We start from the raw sequence: 21,963 nt of genomic DNA, 5'->3' as shown, positions 1-21,963 counted from the left end.
GGCAAATAGAACTTAATCAAAACAGAGGATAGAGGATCTGAATGATCTATGGTCCAGGAGGTGGTGCGGTGGATAAAGCATTGGACTCTCAAGCTTGAGGCCCTGAATTCAATCCCCGGCAGTACATGCACTAGAGTGATGTCTGGTTCTTTCTCTCACTCCTCCTATCTTTCTCATTAATAAATAAATAAAATCTTAAAAAAAAAAACAAAAGATCTGAATGATCAAAAAACATTTCACCTACTAGGTAACACACTTAAATGCTTGCAAACTTGAAAATGCTTGCAATGGGGGCCACTGAAATTGCTGACCTGTATAGTGTGCTGCTTTGGCAGGTGCACAACTCAGATTTGAGTCTAGCCCCCACCACAGCAAAGAAAACTTCAATACTGTAGCCTCTCACTCTCATTTTCATTCTATCTCTCTCTCTCTCTGCCTCTATCTACCTATAAATAAATAAATAAATAAAATTTAAAGCAAATAAGTGAAAATGCTTGCATTTTTGTTCCTAGTGGAGAAAACCAGAAATGAATGGGAGAAGGTCACTGTGATAAACAGGTTACTGGGTATAATAGCATACATGGTGCTTATATGGGGCAGGTCATGACTTAAATAGTTCACTAGGTTTTGGAGCAGAGAGAAAAAAAAAAATCACTGTGCCCAGGCATTAAGCACAGACAAAACTGAGTCTGGGAGGTAATTTACTCAACATAGTATGCTTTAGTATGGTTGGAAGCCCTGGGCTTGAGCTCTAGAACCTCATATGAGCACTTTGGACACCACCAGGGGAAGCTCCAAGGATTGTAAAGAGCTACTATTAGTGTCCTTTCCTCTTTCTGTCTCTCACTTCTCTAAAATTGAAGGATGAGAAAAGTTGGCCTGGGGAAGGCCACTAGCTGGTGATAAACAGGTATAAGCATAAGGTGCCAGCACCATACTGAAAAGAAAGAAAAAAAGGAAAGAAAGGAAGGAAGAAAGAAATTTTTATCTAGTCTAGAACAAAAGGAAAAGGTACCCTAGTTCCAAGGAAATTAAAAAGCAAATTATACAGTATTAAAGGCACTAAACTCTCCATTTTGCACTACGACCCACAAGAATAGTCTCAGCCTGCTGGAGTGTATGTTTCTAGCATACACAGATCATGAATCATATACTAGAGCATTCTCTGTGGCACGCAGCTCGATGCCTGACACAAAGTAGTTCCTTAATAAATTATCTGTGAAGTGAGAGGAACTAAATGACTCCCTTTCTTTGAAAAAAAAAAAAAAATGGCACTAGCTCACCATGGTTACTATTTAGAAATAAACCTAGCTCAAATATCAGTGCAAAGCTAGTCGACAAAAACTGTTTAAGTATGTTTGAGTGCTATATTTATCTTCCAGGTGGAACACTTGTTATCCTGCCTGGAAGATTATAGAACAGACTCATATAAATTTTATTTGAAGCACTCTTTTCCTCATCTACTCTTAGCAAATGCTGAATTCCCATAGGCTTATGTTTAAAGGGATTAAAATAGATTTTCAAGGCAACATTTCATTGTGCTAATGTCCTACTGTTATGCTTGGCTGGCTTCACTCTGGATTTAAAATAATGTATTTCTCAGCATGACTTTACCTGCTAACCTTACTGAAAATCAAACTAAAAGGTCAATGTTCACTCAAATAAATGAGTACAAGACAATTCCCTATAGGAAGTTATATTTTTCTCCAGGCTTCTGGAGTTTCAAAAGATACCATTTAAATAGCAGGAAGTTAGATAACATGGCAATTTCACTACTGAAAATAAGCCTTTTACAGTTAATGCTTATGCCAGAATATTATAAAATAATCTTTTAATGAAATATGTGTAGATATAAATATAAGAATCCAGAAAATGGATCAATAAATAATTAGGTACTATATTTAATGTCTGTATTTCTAAAATGTTATTCATTCGGTTAAATGTGACTTCCATACTTTTGACACAGATTATATTGCTTTACTATAATTCACCTTTGCGGCATGATACTATGAAGTCCTCCTTTAAATTATGGAATTAATGTTCACTTCATCATAAAACAACAAAGTTAAACCTCAAAAATAAATGACACTGTCTGAGGTGTGACTATGTATTTCTTGTAAATAATACCTGAAACTAGTTACTCTACTTCAAATTTCCTAATCTCATATTTTATCCTTATTCCATTAAGGATCGTCACAATTTATAGCACAGCCATGTTCTCTTATAATATTATATCTGAAGCATTTAATCATATATAATTACATTTCTTTTTCATCTAATCAATCAAATAATGTAATGCAGTTTCTTACTGACAATAGGTACCCATGTACTTCAACAAGAAATATGATACTTCATTTTAAAATGCAACCTGTCATAAAAGAATCTTTAAAAAATAAGATCTAATATTTTTATAAGAAAGATTAATGATGCTATTTTTAAAGAAAATAGATTAAACTGCCATGGTATTTCTTTAATGCTTACTACAAAGAATATAAAAAATGCACATAGAATTTAAAATAACTCATGTACTTATTAAATTTCTCTGGTATTCATAATGGAGTTCTAGATTCAATCTTAAAACATCCTCTAAAGCCTAGGAAGTTCCTCCAAGAATTATTAAGATATTATTAGTCCCTTATAATTTCACCAATGCCATGCAAAACGCTTTCTAACAGCAGTCACCATCAGCAGTTTTAAAAATCAGTGAGGATACTACTTGATTTTCACCTTCAAGTTTTGTGTGAACATCTTTACTATTCACTTATTTCTTTAGCTTCTGGTCCCATAGAAAATTCTTTGCATGGAGTGGTTAACAGTATTGGCTATGAATAATCTCTCTTGAACATACTCCACTGGCTGAAGGTGTTACTCTTAAGACAACCATTCTGTATTTTATCACTTCTCTGTCATGGTTTACATTGTGTGTGTGTGTGTGTGTGTGTGTGTGTGTGTGTGTGTGTGTGTTTTAAGATAAGGATAAAGCAGGAAAACTCTATTTATAACAGCTCTTTTCAGTTCATAAAATACCCCCTTTGAGCTTTATGTACCTTGTTACTTGCCACCTTAATTATCACAGATGATTAAGCTCTCAGTGTGATATTCTGATAGAACTTGAATTTCACATCTGGCGATTAATATTACTATTTCAGATTAATGCAGTAAGTTCTAAGGGTTTTTAAAGTAATATATACACACACACATATATGTCTTTAGCATCTAAAATTTTAATTATTATCTCTATCGCTATAAATAGTTACTTAAATGGCCCTTTAGAAGAGAAGTAGATAATTTTTCTTGCTTGGGGACAAAACATAGATGTTCCCAAGTAAACAAGATAGTTTTTTTTTTTTTTTTGCCCTTGTTTTTTGTTGTTGTTATTGATGTCGTTGGATAGGACAGAAAGAAATGGAGACAGGAGGGAAGACAGAGAGGGGGAAAGAAAGATAAAGACACCTGCAGACCTGCTTCACTGCTTGTGAAGCGAGGCTGGAACAGGGATCCTTACACCGAGTCCTTATGCTTTGTGCCACTTGCGCTAACCTGCTGCACTAGCACCCAACTCCCTAAACAAGATAGTTTTTAACACAATTCAATTAAAAAGATACAATCTAGATGAATGGTTCCATCAATGATCAATTTCTTATGATATAGTGTAATCTAATAAGCAATAGCTCCTTTGCATGCACACACAAATGTTTTAGTTTTCCCTTCAAATAAAGAATAAAAAGTAATAACAACCATTTACCATTGATATATAAATGAAATGTGAGGAGCATAAAACAAAAAGTCATACTTAATACCCCAAGTGCATTCTGAAACTATCTTCATAGTAAAGCATACCAGTTATGTTAATAGGAACCACATCAGCCTGGACTGTTTGGGCTTGCTGTCTCATCTTCTCTTCTGGGGTTGGCAGAGGAAGTGACTTGGTCCAGTTTGTGTGAATATTAATGTCTGAGAAGTCACTTGAGGTTGGTGTTTTAGGTCTTCTGGTGGAAATAAGTCTTTCTTCTTCTGATGAAGAAATAGAACACTGCAGGAGAGTGAAAGAAAGAAGAACAACCCATGTTGTATAAATAGCAGGCAAAAATACATAAAAATACATTTCCTGCTAAAGGTTTTAAACTGATTTGAAGCAAGCACGCCAGCCCTGCAAATAGTCACACTTAGTAATAGCAATGATTTGCAAGAAAACTGTTTATCATATGAAAAAATGCTCCAAGTCACTGATTGTCAGAGAAATGCAAACAAAGACAACAATGAGATACCACTTCACTCTTATGAGAATGTTATACATCAGAAAAGTTAGCAGCAACAAATTCTGGAGAGGTTGTGTGGACAAAGGAACCTTCCTGCACTACTGATAGGAATGCCAATGGGTCCAAGCCCCTTGGAGAGCAGTCTGGAGAACTTTCAGAAGGCTAGAAGTGGACATTCCCTATGACCCTGCAATTTCTCTCTAAGGAACCAAATACACCCAAAAAGATTTGTGTATACCTATGTTCATAGCAGCACAATTTGTAATAGCCAAAACCTGGAAGTAACCCAGGTATTCAACAACATACGAGTAGCTGAGAAAGTTGAGATATATATTACTCAGCTATTAAATATGGTAAACTCACCTTCTTTACCTCATCTCGGATGAATCTTGAAGAAATCATGTTAAGTGAGATAAGTCAGCAATAGAAAGATGAATATAGTATGATCTCACTCACAGACAGTTGAAAAACAAGATCGGAAAGGAGAACACTAAGCAGAGCTTGGACTAGAGTTGGTATATTGCACCAAAGTAAAAGACTCTGAGGTGGGGTGGGGGTTTCAGATCCTATAACATGATAGCAGAGGAGGACCTAGTGGGGGTTGTTGAACTGTTATGTGGAAAACTGGGAAATGTTATGTATGTATAAACTATTGTATTTTACTCTCGACTGTAAACTATTAATTTCCTAATAATGAAATTAAAAAACTGTTTATCAACTTGAACATAATCCATAATACCTATGTTTCACATAGGCCTTGATCTATTAGGTTTTTGGAAAAGTCGTGACCTATTTTTTATGTGAAATGCATCATGACTTTTCCAACAACCCAATATAAAACCATGAGGACTGTAAAAAAAATTTGCTTACCCACAAAAATCTTTTTAAGTTCTTCCCACTTTTTCTATACTTACTATGGACAGAAAGTGTTTAGCTTAATACTAGGAGCCCGAAGAAACAGCAGGGTTGGAAATCATCCATATCTACTTTTATTAAAATTTACCTTTGCTCAAAATAATTTCTACCCTCAATCTCATTTCCTATAGGGATTGACCCTCGAGGACCATTTCTGAAATGATAAGAGGTATTGTTGTCCAGTCATTTGTACTCTCCTGAAACCACTTATGTAGACAAAAGTCAGTGTGAAATTACTCAATTATAAGAAGCTGACTGAAGCTCTGCTCAATCCTTATCAGAATACCATGAAAACATTTCTAGCAGTGTCTGTTTTGATACAGATTTGCATTATAGCTGAAGAGCCTTCATACTTTTTCTTCCCACCATATCTTAAAAAGTGTGAGCAAGGGGAGTCGGGAGGTAGCGCAGCGGGTTAAGCCCAGGTGGCGCCAAACGCAAAGACTGGTGAAAGGATCCTGGTTCGAGCCCCCGGCTCCCCACCTGTAGGGGAGTCACTTCACAGGCGGTGAAGCAGATCTGCAGGTGTCTGTCTTTCTCTCCCCCTCTCTGTCTTCCCCTCCTTTCTCCATTTCTCTCTGTCCTATCCAACAACAATGACATCGATAATAACTACAACAATAAAACAACAAGAGCAACAAAAGGGAATAAATAAATATAAAAAAATATTTTAAAAATAAGTGTGAGCAAAAAAGTTGTTTGGCAAGCATTTTCTGCTGTACTTCACCACAGCTCTACTGTAGTTGGTTTTATGACAAAACTCCAAGAAGTCAAAAGAATTGCAGTATGTTTGAAAAACCAAAAAAGGGTGATTGGCTATGTTGGGAAATGACAGTTTGTGGTTACAATGAATGCTTAAGAACTATTCAGTTCAGAAGTATTTATTCTAACTATTACCCATGAAAGAAAGACATTTTGGGGGAAAATTGGAAAACTTTAGGATGTCAGTGATCTTTCCCACTGTGAAATTATCTGTATAGCTAGAACCCAAGTAAGCTCATCTTAGCCCAATCCAGTCCCCCAATAATGCACTACAGAATAAGGATAATAGCTATCTTTACTTCTAGTAGCATAACTTTATCTGTCTGTATTTGGGTTCATATTTTTCCCCATTTATTTATTTATTATTTGGCAGGACAGAGAAAAACTGGGGGGGGGGGAAGAGATAGGGAGAGAGAAGACACCTGAAACACTTCTTTTATCACTAATAAAGCTCCCCCACTGCAGGTGGAGACTGGGAGCTTGAACCTGGGTCCTTATTCATGGTAGCATGTATACTCAACTAGGTGTGCCACTGCCCAGTCCCTGGATTTTCCATAAAGGGAATTACATTGGAGGCTCTCTTTAGTGATTTCTTTAACTAACATTATATTTGCAAGGATTTGTCTCACTAACAAAGTCTTTTTTTTTTTTTTTTTTTTGGTGTGTGTGTATGTCTGTCTAAAAATTCTGGGAAACAGTAAAGCTGATAGAGCATGACTAAGGCTCCAAATCTGAATCCTAGAGCCTCATATACTGGGGAAAAGTGCTTTGGCTTGCACCTATTTTTTCACTCTCTACCTCCCAAATGAAAATCTATCTAATACAAAATAAAGTAAAAAATAAATTGTTGAAAAGTGACGTGCTGGACCAGGAGAAAGTTCACCCAGTAGAGTGCACACTGTACTCTGTACAAGGATCTGGATTCAAGTTCCTGGTTACCACATGGGAGGGCCATACATGCCACAGAGGAGGCTCCATGAGTGATGGAACAGTGCTGTGATATCTTCCTGTCTGAAGCTGGGAGGGAGGGTAGTGGAATAATGCAGGCAACCTAGATCTCCTCAGCAGTCAAATAAATAAATAAATAAATAAATAAATAAACAAACTGTGTTATTCCTTTTTAGATTTAATGCTTTTCAGACACACAGAACACTCATAAATCTTCACTTCTACTGAATTCATTTTGCTGCAAAGTGTCTATTCTACAATGACCAGGATTTCGGGAATCTAAGTTAAAAGGATTACACAAATTGGTGTTAGGGATAGTGTTTGGTGATAGGGATATACTAAACCAAGAATTTAAAGATCTGAGTCTATTTACTTTATTCCCAGTAATAAAGGCATAGAGAAATAAAAATACAAAGATTTCTAATATACTTCTGAATTTATATTTTTAATCCATTAAACATGTAAAAGAATATTGCATGTCTTTCCCACCTAGTTAAATATTAAAGATTTGAATTAAAGTGATAAATAAACTCAATTTATAATAAGTATGTTATTAGATTCTGATTATGACACTAAATCACATCAGATTCATTGGCATTTAACTGAATTCTGATTTAAATGACTACAATTTCTACAGAGCTCTAAAGAGGCTCCTCAGCTAAATATGGGTCCCAGATCAGATCATATTGATGGGGTTTACAGTCAACAATATTTATACACCTTTCCCATATTTGGGAGCTACTCTCTTCCCTGATCCAGTTTTCTGGTCCTTTTTCCAGCCATGATATCATCTCCCCAGAAAATAACTAGGATCCACCTGCATATCAGATTTCAGGCTCAGAAAAAAATAAAAAAAACTAGTATATAGCCATTGGCCCTTTGGAATATAACTAAAATATGCCTACTAGCTATCTACAGGACGGAGAACCCCCAACTCTTCATCTGCACTACTCCAGCCTTTAGGTTCATGATTAGTCAACAACTTGTTTGTTAACTTCATCTGCACTACTCCAGCCTTTAGGTTCATGATTAGTCAACAACTTGTATGTTAACTCTCTTTTCAGCCACCAGGTTCCAGATGCTAACATGATGCCAACCAGACTTCCCTGGACAGACAACCCCACCAATGTGTCCTGGAGCTCCGATTCCCCAGAACCCTGTCCCACCAGGGAAAGAGAGAGGCAGGCTAGGAGTATGGATCAACCTGTCAAAGCCCATGTTCAGCTGGGAAGCAATTACAGAAGCCAGACCTTCCACCTTCTGCACCCCACAATGACCTTGGGTCCATACTCTCAGAGAGTTAAACAAAAGGAAAGCTATCAAGGGAGGGGATGGGATATGGAGTTCTGGTGGTGGGAATTGTGTGAAGTTGTACCCCTCTTAGCCTATGGCTATGTCAATATTTTCTTTTTATAAATAAAAAATTTAAAGAAAAAAAACCTTCCAAATACAAAAAAAAAAAAAAAAAGAAAGAAAGAAAGAAAGAAAGAAAGAAAGAAAAGAAAAAACAATCAAGGGGGATTTTCAAATCAGCAACAGCTAAGCCAAACTGGTGCAAATAAATGATTCCCAGTCTTTTTGTAGTTTTGACACTCAACAAAAGACTAGTAATAGTCCCAGAATGTGGAAGCTCAACAGTACACTTCTTAACAACTTCTGGGTCAAAGAGGAAATAAAGGAAGAAATCAAAATGTTTCAAGAGTTCAATGAAAACAAAGACACAAGCTATCAAAATATTTGGGACACAGCTAAGACAGTACTGAGAAGGAAGTTCATAGCTATACAAGCACACATTAGGAAACAAGAAAAAGCATAAACAGCCTGATTGCACATCTTAAAGACCTAGAAGAACAAAGGAACCCTAAAGCAACCAGAAGGACAGAAATCACTAAAGTTAGGGCAGAAATAAATAACACTGAGAATAAGAAAACCATACAAAAAGATCAACGAAAGTAAATGTTGGTTCTTCGAAAGAGTGAACAAAATCGACAAACCTTTAGCCAGACTCACAAAACAAAAAAGGGAGAAGACCCAAATAAATCAGATAGTAAATGAAAGAGGAGATATCACAACAGATACCGCAGAAATTCAACATGTCACGTGAGGTTTCTATGAACAATTATATGCCATCAAGCTAGAGAACCTGGAAGAAATGGACAATTTCCTAGATACCTACCAACTTCCAAAACTAAGTAAAGAGGAAGTGGATAACATGAACAGGCCCATCACAGCTAATGAAATTGAAACAGTTATCAAAAATCTTCCCAAAAATAATAGTCCTGGACCAGATGATTTTACAAATGAATTCTACAAAACCTTCAAAGAATAACTAATACCTCTACTTTTAAAAGTCTTCCAGAAGATTGAATACACTGGAGTACTCCCTGCCAGCTTCTATGAAGCCAACATCACTCTGATACCAAAAGCAGACAGGGACACAACCAAAAAAGAAAACTACAGACCAGTATCTCTGATGAACACAGATGCTAAAATATTGAACAAAATTCTAGCCAACCGGATATAGCAGTATATTAAAAAGATTGTTCATCATGACCAAGTGGGGTTTATCCCAGGCATGCAAGGTTGGCTTAATATATGTAAATCAATCACTGTGATCCACCACATCAACAAAAGCAAGAGCAAAAACCATATGGTCATATCAATTGATGCAGAGAAAGCCTTTGACAAAATACAACATCCCTTTATGATTAAAACACTATAAAAAATAGGCATAGATGGAAAATTCCTCAAGATAGTGGAGTCTGTACATAACAAACCTACAGCCAACATCATACTCAATGGTGAAAAACTGGAAGCATTTCCACTCAGATCAGGTACTAGACAGGACTGCCCATTATCACCATTACTATTCAACAAAGTGTTGGAAGCTCTTGCCATAGCAATCAGGCAGGAGCAAGGAATTAAAGGGATACAGATTGGAAGAGAAGAAGTCAAACTCTCCCTATTTGCAGAGGACATGATAGTATACACAGAAAAACTTAAGGAATCCAGCAAGAAGCTTTTGGAAATCATCAGGCAATACAGTAAGGTGTCAGGCTACAAAATTAACATTCAAAAGTCAGTGGCATTCACTTATAAATACATTAGGGGGCACAGAAAAATGTATCTTAAAGGCAGGATACACCCTAATCCCTCCATTAAGATGAATACTGTAATAATCTGGATATTATGTTTGCTTCTTACCTGGTCTCCCAGCTGCTCCCCTTGTTTGACTATCCCTACTCAATCCAGTTCTCCCCCTTCTAAAATTCTGATTATTAATATTACAGCCAAAGAGACACATATAAAATGTTAATTCAGGCCATATTTCTTCTCTGCTTATAACCCCCAATACTTATTATCACCTAGAAGACCCTGTGTGATTTGTGAACTGGTTCTCTGTTACCTCTAACTGCCCTGCCTGCTACTTTCATACCCTATTTATATTATCCCAGCCACCTCTATGCAGTATATACCATGCACACTCCTGCCTTGGAGTTTTAGCATTTCCACCATCAGAAATGTTCTTCCTTAGGAAAGTGCAAAGATAGCAATTTCATAAAAATTCCTCAAAATGGGGTGGGAGCTTAAACATGTTGAGTTTAAAAAGTTGCCTTTCCTACAGAACTTAAATGCAGTTTTCCAACTTGTTGAATGGTCTGTAAACTTTCTTTAACACCACATGCCCTGGTCATGTAAGGAATAGAGTCATAGAAGTAACTTAAGAAACCACACATCTTTGTATCAAATTACCTAACTTAGAAAGATCACCTGTCACAACAGTAGTTCTTTGTGGATGCTATAAGATCTGCATTTCATGTTCTATCTAAAAATCAGACAAGTCTCCACCAGATGGACAGTGGGGCTCGAAAGATGGTCTCTTTGGCAGGTGGCCAAGATACCAAAAAGTGGGTTTAAATGTGAAATGCTGATTAACCCAGTTATTTTTTAATCTGCTAGACTTGTACAAATTAGAAACACAATTATAACCAGAGCTAAGCATAGAATCTTTCTAGCAATTGCTTATACACAGAAGCATATAAGCATATGATTATATGAAACTATACAGAATAGTATTTAAGAAGACAACATGTTTTTATAGGATATTTACTCAGTCTTTGATATTTATCCTTCCAGAATTAAATGGCTCTTGATATTCAAGATTCTAGATAGTTTTAGTATGTGTCAAAACTTTTGTAGTTCTTTTTGACTATATATTTATTTGACCTCTGATACACTTTAACATAGAAGTTCCTGACTTAATTCTACTTCTTATTCTCCCTTGACTCAGCAAGAATAGTAGTCAAGGGTAGTGGAAATGGACTCATATACAGGCTCAACAATTCCAGTGAGGGGCAGGGGACACACCACATTATTAAATAGTTCAATCTGTTTCTTCTCTCCTTGTCAGTGTTTTCCTTCCTTTCTCTGCCTATACCTAGCCTCTTTATCAAGGGCTCTAACATTTCTTACTGTGCACTGAAATAAAAATATTTTGAATTTTTATTGCTATTTTCCTTAAAACAACAAAAATAGAACATAAATGTTAAACAGATAAAATGATTTCTTTCTTATGATCTTTTAAATTGGTGTTACATATAAAATGTGTAGCATAAATAGTTAAGAATTGACCACCCAACCAATGACTTAACATAGTAACAATAACCATATCTACTTCAGTAAAATAATCACATCTATTTCTAACTGGTCCTTACTTCCTGAATAATGCTGTTTTTAAAAGAGAGAGTTCTCAGTATTTAAAAGCTATGTAATCTTAAGCAGCATCTGATGCAATCTCTCTAAAATGCATTTTCTTTGTTTCTATGAGAAAAATCCCAGCTATATTGCATGACTGCAACACATATTAAATATGCTCACATATAGCACTGAATCCAATCAGTCCAGTTCCTAAACATAATTTTTTATTTTTCCTTAATTTTTTTTCAGAGCTAAGGCCTAGAGCATGTACAATTTTATAGCTCCAGGTCATTTTCTCATCCCTATGAGGGTGAGGCAGGAGAGACAACACGTTGAACTGGAGCTTTCTTCCTTTAGTTCCATAATACTTCCCATATGGGGATCTTGAATCTGGGCTATAAGGCATGGTACCCTACCCAATGAGCTATCTCCCTGGCCCTTTTTAACTTTTCCATGTACCTGATGCTTGACTCCATACTGGGAATACAAAGGATAATATGACAGTAATGTATACCATCCCTTACCTACTCAGTAGAAGGAAAGGCTGTTATGAATAGAATCATATTCCAGTGTAATAGGATGTTTATAGCAGGAGAGAGTGGAACAAGTGACCAGAAAAACGCTAGCTGGTTTGAATGCATAAGAATCTGGAAAAGACAGGCCCTAGTCTTCTCATAGTTGCCTCCAAGTGTACAAAGAAGGTATAAGAGAATAATCCACCAAGATCAAGTGGGATTCATCCCTGGGAAACAGGGATGGTTTAGTATCCAAACAGGGACTGACATAAGCCCTGAAACAGAGACCGGCACCGACGTGGGACCTAACCCGCCCATCGCCCAGATAAGTAAACTTGGCTACCCGTCCGCCATGGGTTGCCTTTCTACTTATGAAGAGGTTTGCCAAAGCCTCTACTGTTTCATCATGAGACGGTTACTCTGTCTCTGGAACATTTTGCTCTGGGCCACACTTTGTTTCCCTGACCGGGAACTTTGGTTTCTTATGACTGGGATCGTAGAGCTTGGGAGATGCACGGAGATTTCTCCTTGGACTTTCTGGATTCCCTCTCCCATGTTTCCAGAGGAAAAGGACTACATTTTGCTCCGGGCCACAATTTGGTTCTTTATGATCGTGATCGTAGACCTTGGGATATGCATGGGGATTTCCACTGGGACTTTCTGGACTTCTCGCGTGTTTCCCATGGAGAAGGACTACTCTAATTTGAGGAGCGTTCTCCAGTACCCTGGCAGTCCCCAAGAATGGAGACACGTGGTGGTTAGTTCTACTCTCCTGATTGGATTCTATCTTCAATGGGAAGACACTTTAAAAATGGGTGCCTGAAACAATCCAGCAGGAACAGTCAGAAGCACCCTAAATGGAATTTCGAGGAGCTTTTTGGACTAGGACGCCCTTTGAGGCAAGAGATGCCCCCAGAGGCATGAAGCGCTCCCAGAGGCAAGAAATGCACTTTCGCCTGCTAGGCCTTGCCCTTTGAGGCAAGAAATGTTCCCCTTGGCATCACACTGGTTATTGCTGCTCTGGTTATTTTGTTTACCATGTCTTATGCCAGTTCTTTTGAAAACGCCTGTACGATATAGGTTTCTGTTCACCCCACAATCCTGATACTATGGCCATTAGTTAAAAAGAAAGTGGGAATTGTTGGTATGTTTCTAATTCTACTTCTAAAAACCCCTTCTGTTTCGTTAGTTTAATCCCCCCTGCTTAACACTATTCTATTTACATAACCACTTCATTCTACTTATATAACCACTGTTAACAAGCACCACCCTCCCTCCAGGGCATTGGTGGTTCAGTGATAGAATTCTTGCCTGCTCCGACCCCTCTCCTTGTCATACCCTGATTTTCACCAGTCACTTTTCTCTCCACCCTCTCTGCGTCGCATCCTGTTCCCACCCTACTGGGCTAGTGTATTTATAAGGACAAGATTGTAGTTTTTAGTTTAGTTTAGCTTAGCTTGGTATAGATTGTGCTGCGTCCTGCATGAATAAAAAGATACTGCGTACAACCCAGCGATGAGTCCCAGGTCGTCTGTCTCCCGTCAATGAAGCTCAGCCCGACACATAAGTCAATAAACGTAATCCACTCTATCAACAAAAGGAAAGATAGAAGTCACATGATTCTGTCAATCTATGCAGAAAAAGTATTTGACAAGGTACAACACCTATTTATGATAAAGGCCCTCAAGAAACTGGGAGTGGAAGGAAAATTCCTTATCGGAATAAAGGCTATATATGATAAAAAGACAGCTAACGTCATAGTAAATGGGGAAAATTTTAAAGCTTTCCCCCTAAAATCAGGAACTAGACAAGGGTGCCCACGCTCACCATTTTTATTCAACATAGTCCTAGAAATCTTTACTATAGCAATCATATAAGAAAGAGATATCAAAGGATTACAAAGTGGAAAGGGTGAAGTTAAACTCTCTCATTATTCGCAGATGATATGTAGATATACCTAAAAGACCCCAGGAGTTCTGCCAAGAAACTACTGGAAATAATTAATAAATTCAGTAAAGTAGCAGGCTATAAAATCAATAACCATAAATACATGGCATTTGTTTATGCAAAAGATAGGTCAGAAGAAATGGAACTGAAGGTAGCAATATCATTCACAATGAACCCAAGAAGATCAAATGTCTAGGAATAAATCTAACAAAGGATATAAAGGATCTTTTTAAGGGAAACTATAAGACAGTGTTAAAAGTAATAGAGAATGACACAAAGAAATGGAAGAACATCCCCTGTTCTTGGATTGGGAGAATAAATATCATTAAAATGGCAATTTTGCCAAAAGCAATCTATAGATTCAATGCAATCCCTATTAAAATCCCAATGATCTATTTCAAGGAAATTGAACAGATTATTCAAAAATTTGTGTGGAACTCTAAAAACCACGAATAGCAAAAACACTCCTAAGGAAAAAGAAGAAAAACGGAGGCATCACAATACCCGACTTCCGGTCATTTAAACTACAAATCTGTAGTAATCAAAACAGTGTGGTACTGGAACAAAAATGGTCATATGGACCAATGGAATAGGATAGAGAGCCCAGATTCGACTTCCGGAGGCGGAGCTACGAGCAGCAGATCGCTTTCTCTCCTCTCCTCTCCTCTCCTCTCCTCTCCTCTCCTCTCCTCTCCTCTCCTCTCCTCTCCTCTCCTCTCCTCTCCTCTCCTCTCCCGGATCAACTAGGAAAACCAAAGGAGACCACCGGGACTGAAACAAGACAGGACTAGAATGACCACAGGAACCCAGTAAATCACCCATGAGTACAAACACGCGTGGCTGGTGACAGAGAGGAGAGAGGGGCCTAAGGAGAGATTAAGTGGCTGTTAACAGTTCAACAGTTTATCAGTGGAGACACCACCTCCAGTCTGCTCCACAATAAGGGGACAGATGAAGGGAGGAAAGGACTCCCCAGAGACTCACTAAGTGCAACTCTGAGTCTCCATTGCTACTACCCTCAGAATCTGGAGCAGCAACAGGGAGGGACACCAGGGGACAGAGATCTAACTGGGAAACTCAGGAGAAGACCTATACCTCGGTGGCATAGCTGAGTGTCTGTGAAACTCTCTTTGCATAACCACTAGATTATCTCTGCCACACCCTGCTTTATCTCTTGGTCAGGAGTCAGTGATTAAGCTAAGAAGCCTATTGATAGTTTAAAAGCCCTCAGGCTCCCATAACTACAGGGAAAAAAAAAAGAGGCTTTTACACCACTGAGCTCCAACTCAGGGATTGAAAAAACTGTTAACATATATAAAATGGTTAAAACAACAAGAAAAAATATTGGAGACTCGAACCAGGACAAGAGTCCAGCTAAAAGTCCTCCAGAGGGTGAAGCACAAAACAACGAGTTCAACATCCAAACATTAGCAAAGGAAATAATAATAGGAGTGAGTAAAAAATTTGAAAAAATTGTAATCAGAAATGCAGGAACAACAAATGAGAAAATGGAAGAAAATTCTAATTATCTCGTGGTTATTAGAGAGCTGAAAGCTGAAATCGCTGAGCTAAGAAGGCAACTAGCTGAACAAGCTAAAACAGTATCAGAGCAGGGCAACAAAATAGATGAACTCCAGAAAGCAGTAGAGGGCAGAGAGAATAGAATCTATGAGGCTGAAAACAGAATTAGCAAGATTGAGGATGAATTAGAGACAACTAAAAAAGAAGTAAGAGATCTCAAAAAGAGATTAAGAGATGCTGAAAACAACAACAGAGTCCTATGGGATGACTTCAAAAGAAACAATATACGCATTATTGGCTTACCAGAGGAAGAAAGAGAAAGGGAGGAAGAAAGCATTCTCCAGGCCATAATAGCTGAAAATTTCTCTAGTCTAGACAACACCAAAGACATAAAGATTCAAGAAGCCCAGAGGGTCCCAAACAGAATTAACCCAGACCTAAAAAAGACACCAAGACATGTCATACTTAGATTGGAAAGGAATAAGGATAAAGAAAGGATCCTCAAGGCTGCAAGAGAAAAACAAAGAGTCACCTACAAAGGAAAACCCATAAGATTAGCAGCAGACTTCTCCCAAACACTACAGGCCAGAAGAGAATGGCAAGATATCTATCGAGTGCTCAATGAGAAAGGCTTTCAGCCAAGAATACTATATCCTGCTAGACTGTCATTCAGACTAGATGGAAGCATCAAAACCTTCTCAGACTAGCAACAGTTGAAGGAAGCAACCATCACCAAGCCTGCCCTGAAAGAAGTTCTGAAAGGTCTCCTATAAACAACCAGACCACCACAAATTGGACATATATCAAAACACTCTAAAACTCTACAAGAATGGCGTTAAAATATCTTCAATCTTTGATATCAACAAATGTCAATGGCCTGAATTCACCTATTAAAAGACACAGAGTAGGAAGATGGATCAGAAAACACAACCCAACAATATGTTGTCTACAGGAAACTCACCTAACTCAACAAGACAAACACAGACTTAAAGTGAAAGGATGGAAAACTATCATACAAGCCAATGGCCCACAAAAAAGGGCAGGAACAGCTATTCTCATATCTGACATGATAGACTTTAAAATAGATAAGATTAAAAAAGATAGGAATGGACACTACTTAATGCTCAGAGGATCAGTCAATCAAGAGGACTTAATAATTATTAATATCTATGCACCCAATGAGAAGCCATCTAAATACATCAAACTTCTACTGAAAGAGCTACAGCAATATATTAACAGTAACACAATCATAGTAGGGGACTTCAACACCCCACTATCTCAACTTGACAGATCATCCAGGAAGAAAATCAGTAAAGACATAAGGGAGCTAAATGAAGATATTGATAAACTAGAACTATTGCACATTTTCGGAGTCATTCATCCCAAGAAACTGGAATACACATTTTACTTAAATCCACAAGGATCATTCTCAAGGATAGACCATATGTTAGGCCACAAAGACAGCATCAGCCAATTCAAGAGCACTGAAATCATCCCAAGCATCTTCTCAGACCACAGTGGAATTAAACTAACACTTAACAATCAACAAAAGATTAGTAACAGTCCCAAAATGTGGAAGCTCAACAGTACACTTCTTAACAACTTCTAGGTCAAAGAGGAAATCAAGGAAGAAATCAAAATGTTTCGAGAGTTCAATGAAAATGAAGACACAAGCTATCAAAATATTTGGGACACAGCTAAAGCAGTCCTAAGAGGGAAGTTCATAGCTATATAAGCACACAATAGGAAACAAGAAAAGGCACAAATAAACAGCCTGATTTCACATCTTAAAGACCTAGAAGAAGAACAACAAAAAAATCCTAAAGCAACCAGAAGGACAGAAATCACTAAAGTTAGGGCAGAAATAAATAACATTGAGAATAGGAAAACCATACAAAAGATCAATGAAAGTAAATGTTGGTTCTTCAAAAGAGTAAACAAAATCGACAAACCTTTAGCCAGACTCACAAAACAAAAAAGGGAGAAGACCCAAATAAATCGGATAGTAAATGAAAGAGGAGATATCACAACAGACACTGCAGAAATTCAACATATCATGCGAGGCTTCTATGAACAACTATATGCCACCAAGCTAGAGAACCTGGAAGAAATGAATGATTTCCTAGATACCTACCAACTTCCAAAACTAAGTAAAGAGGAAGTGGATAACATGAACAGGCCCATCACAGCTAATGAAATTGAAACAGTTATCAAAAATCTCCCAAAAAATAAAAGTCCTGGACCAGATGATTTTACAAATGAATTCTACAAAACTTTCAAAGAAGAACTAATACCTCTACTTTTAAAAGTCTTCCAGAAGATTGAAGACACTGGAATACTCCCTGCCAGCTTCTATGAAGCCAACATCACCCTGATACCAAAAGCAGACAGGGACACAACCAAAAAAGAAAACTACAGACCAATATCTCTGATGAACATAGATGAAAAAATATTGAACAAAATTCTAGCCAACCGGATACAGCAGTATATCAAAAAGATTGTTCATCATGACCAAGTGGGGTTTATCCCAGGCATGCAAGGTTGGTTTAATATATGTAAATCAATCAATGTGATCCACCACATCAACAAAAGCAAGACCAAAAACCACATGGTCATATCAATAGATGCAGAGAAAGCCTTTGACAAAATACAACATCTCTTTATGATCAAAACACTACAAAAAATGGGAATAGATGGAAAATTCCTCAAGATAGTGGAGTCTATATATAGCAAATCTACAGCCAACATCATACTCAATGGTGAAAAACTGGAAGCATTTCCCCTCAGATCAGGTACTAGACAGGGCTGCCCACTATCATCATTACTATTCAACATAGTGTTGGAAGTTCTTGCCATAGCAATCAGGCAGGAGCAAGGAATTAAATGCATACAGACTGGAAGAGAAGAAGTCAAACTCTCCTTATTTGCAGATGACATGAGAGTATACATGGAAAAACCTAAAGAATCCAGCAAGAAGCTTTTGGAAATCATCAGGAAATACAGTAAGGTGTCAGACTATGAAATTAACATTCAAAAGTCAGTGGCATTCCTCTATGCAAACACTAAGTTAGAAGAAATTGAAATCCAGAAATCAGTTCCTTTTTCTATAGCAACAAAAACAATAAAATATCTAGGAGTAAACCTAACCAAAGAAGTGGACGACTTGCATACTGAAAATTATGAGTCACTACTCAAAGAAATTGAAAAAGACACAAAGAAGTGGAAAGATATTCCATGTTCATGGGTTGGAAGAATTAACATCATCAAAATGAATATATTACCCAGAGCCATCTACAAATTAATGCTATCCCCATCAAGATCCCAAGCACATTTTTTAGGAGAATAGAAAAAATGCTATAAATGTTTATCTGGAACCAGAAAAGACCTAGAATTGCCAAAACAATCTTGAGATAAAAGAACAGAACCGGAGGCATCACACTCCCAGATCTCAAACTGTATTATAAGGCCATTGTCATCAAAACTGTTTGGTACTGGAACATGAACAGACACACTGACCAATGGAATAGAATTGAGAGCCCAGAAATGAGGCCCCACACGTATGGACATCTAATCTTTGACAAAGGGGCCCAGACTATTACATGGGGAAAGCAGAGTCTCTTCAACAAATGGTGTTGGAAACAATGGGTTGAAACATGCAGAAGAATGAAGCTGAATCACTGTATTTCACCAAATACAAAAGTAAATTCCAAGTGGATCAAGGACTTGGATGTTAGACCAGAAACTATCAGATACTTAGAGGAAAATATTGGCAGAACTTTTTTCCGCATAAATTTTAAAGACATTTTCAATGAAACGAATCCAATTACAAGGAAGACTAAGGCAAGTATAAACCTATGGGACTACATCAAATTAAAAAGCTTCTTCACAGCAAAAGAAACCACTACCCAAACCAAGAGACCCCTCACAGAATGGGAGAAGATCTTTACATGCCATACATCAGATAAGAGTTTAATAACCAACATATATAAAGAGCTTGCCAAACTCAACAACAAGACAACAAATAACCCCATCCAAAAATGGGGGGAGGACTTGGACAGAATATTCACCACAGAAGAGATCCAAAAGGCCGAGAAACACATGAAAAAATGCTCCAAGTCTCTGATTGTCAGAGAAATGCAAATCAAGACAACAATGAGATATCACTTCACTCCTGTGAGAATGTCATACATCAGAAAAGGTAACAGCAGCAAATGCTGGAGAGGGTGTGGGGTCAAAGGAACCCTCCTGCACTGCTGGTGGGAATGTCAATTGGTCCAACCTCTGTGGAGAACAGTCTGGAGAACTCTCAGAAGGCTAGAAATGGACCTACCCTATGACCCTGCAATTCCCCTCCTGGGGATATATCCTAAGGAACCCAACACATCCATCCAAAAAGATCTGTGTACACGTATGTTCTTGGCAGCACAATTTGTAATATCCAAAACCTGGAAAAAACCCAGGTGTCTAACAACAGATGAGTGGCTGAGCAAGTTGTGGTATATGTACACAATGAAATACTACTCAGCTGTAAAAAATGGTGACTTCACCGTTTTCAGCCGATCTGGGATGGACCTTGAAAAAATGTTGAGTGAAATAAGTCAGAAACAGAAGGATGAATACGGGATGATCTCACTCTCAGGCCGAAGTTGAAAAACAAGATTAGAAAAGAAAACACAAGTCGAACCTGAAATGGAATTGAAGTATTACACCAAAGTAAAAGACTCTGGGGTGGGTGGGTGGGTGGGGAGAATACAGGTCCATGAAAAATGATGAATGAAATAGTGGGGGTTGTATTGTTAAATGGGGATCTGGGGAATGTTATGCATGTACAAACTATTGTATTTACTGTTGAATGTAAAGCATTAATTCCTCAATAAAGAAATAAATTATTAAAAAAAAGTGGATAGAGAGCCTAGAACTCAATCCATATATATACAGATTCCTTATATATGACAAAGGGGCCAAATATGCCTATTGGGGAAAAGAAAGTCTCTTTAACAAATGGTGTTGGCAGAATTGGACAGCCACATGTAGAAAAATGAAACTAGACCACCAGTTAACACCATACATCAAAATTAACTCAAAATGGACCAAAGATCTGGATATCAGACCTGAAAGTATAAAATACATAGAAGAATATATTGGTGAATCATTTCATGACATTAACACTAAAGACATATCTGGAGATTTCACCCCATGGGTAAAGCCAACAAAAGCAAGATTGAACAAGTGGGACTATATCAAATTAAAAAGCTTCCATACATCAAAAGAAAACTCCATAAAGATAAACAGGAAACATAGCAAATGGGAGAACATATTTGTACATCATACTTCAGACAGATACTTGATATCAAACATCTGTATAGAACTCATTCGGCTCAACAAAAAGAAAAAGAACAACCCAATAAAAAACTGGGCGGAGGATATGCATAGACAGTTCTCCAAAGAAGAGATATGCATCACCCACAGACATATGCAGAAATGCCCTAATTCACTCATCACCAGAGAAATACAAATTAAAATCACATTGAGATACCACCTCACACCTGTAAGAATGGCCTTCATCAACAAAACAGGAGAAAATAAATGTTGGAAAGGATGTGGAGAGAAAGGAACTCTAATACACTGCTGGTGGAAATGCAAAATGGTACAACCATTATGAAGAACAGTATGGAGAATCCTTAAGCAAATACAGATGGAAATACCTTATGACCCAGCAATCCCACTCCTAGGCATTTATCCCAAAGAGATAATATCACTAATTTGATGGGATATACACACCCACATGTTCATAGCCACATTATCTACAATAGCAAAAAATTGGAAGCAACCAAAATGTCCTTCTACAGATGACTGGTTAAAAAAGTTTTGAGACATATACTCAATGGTATATTACTCAGCAATAAAAAAGATGATTTTACGTCTGGGATAAAGTGGACAAAACTTGAGAACATTATGTTTAGTGAAATAAGCAAGGAGGTAAAGGAAAACTACAGGATGGTCTCACTCATATGTGGAATTTAGAGAACTGAACACACATAAAATAAACAGACACAACACAACCCATATTTTAAATGGAAAAACTATTGGGGAGGGGAATCAGGAAAAGTAGGGGTAACTTTGTATAAATGTGGACAGATAGTTGTAGAGAAGATGGTTGGCCCATGACTACAACTTTAGGGGAACTGTTGTGGATTGCAGTGGGGAGAGTGAAGATTCAGAACTCTGGTGGTGGGAATGGTGTGGACCCAAACCCCTGTCGACATGTAATTCTGTAATTTAAAAATATTAAAAATAAAAAAATAGAAAAAATATTGGCTATCATCTAAAAAAAGTAACAAGGTGCTTCAAATGATAGAGTGGTGAGATAGGAGTACACTATCTCCTCTGTTTCTTTT

The 21,963-nt window shown here is 37.5% G+C and overlaps 1 protein-coding gene across 5 annotated transcripts in view; it reads right to left on the bottom strand.

Annotated features, from left to right (window-relative positions):
• NHSL1 (NHS like 1) overlaps positions 1-21,963 on the bottom strand; it is a 163,275-nt gene that overhangs the window by 19,776 nt on the left and 121,536 nt on the right. For all 5 annotated transcript variants that reach the window (XM_060190377.1, XM_016191903.2, XM_060190380.1 and 2 more), the window contains exon 4: positions 3,841-4,033. In XM_060190377.1, coding sequence (XP_060046360.1) covers positions 3,841-4,033 — 193 coding nt within the window. The remainder of the gene's footprint in view (positions 1-3,840; positions 4,034-21,963) is intronic.

The sequence above is a fragment of the Erinaceus europaeus genome, chromosome 4 (genome assembly GCF_950295315.1).
Source record: "Erinaceus europaeus chromosome 4, mEriEur2.1, whole genome shotgun sequence".
NCBI lineage: Eukaryota > Metazoa > Chordata > Mammalia > Eulipotyphla > Erinaceidae > Erinaceus > Erinaceus europaeus.
The sequence above is the reverse complement of the archived record's forward strand: the minus strand, read 5'-3'. Positions and strand labels throughout refer to the sequence as shown.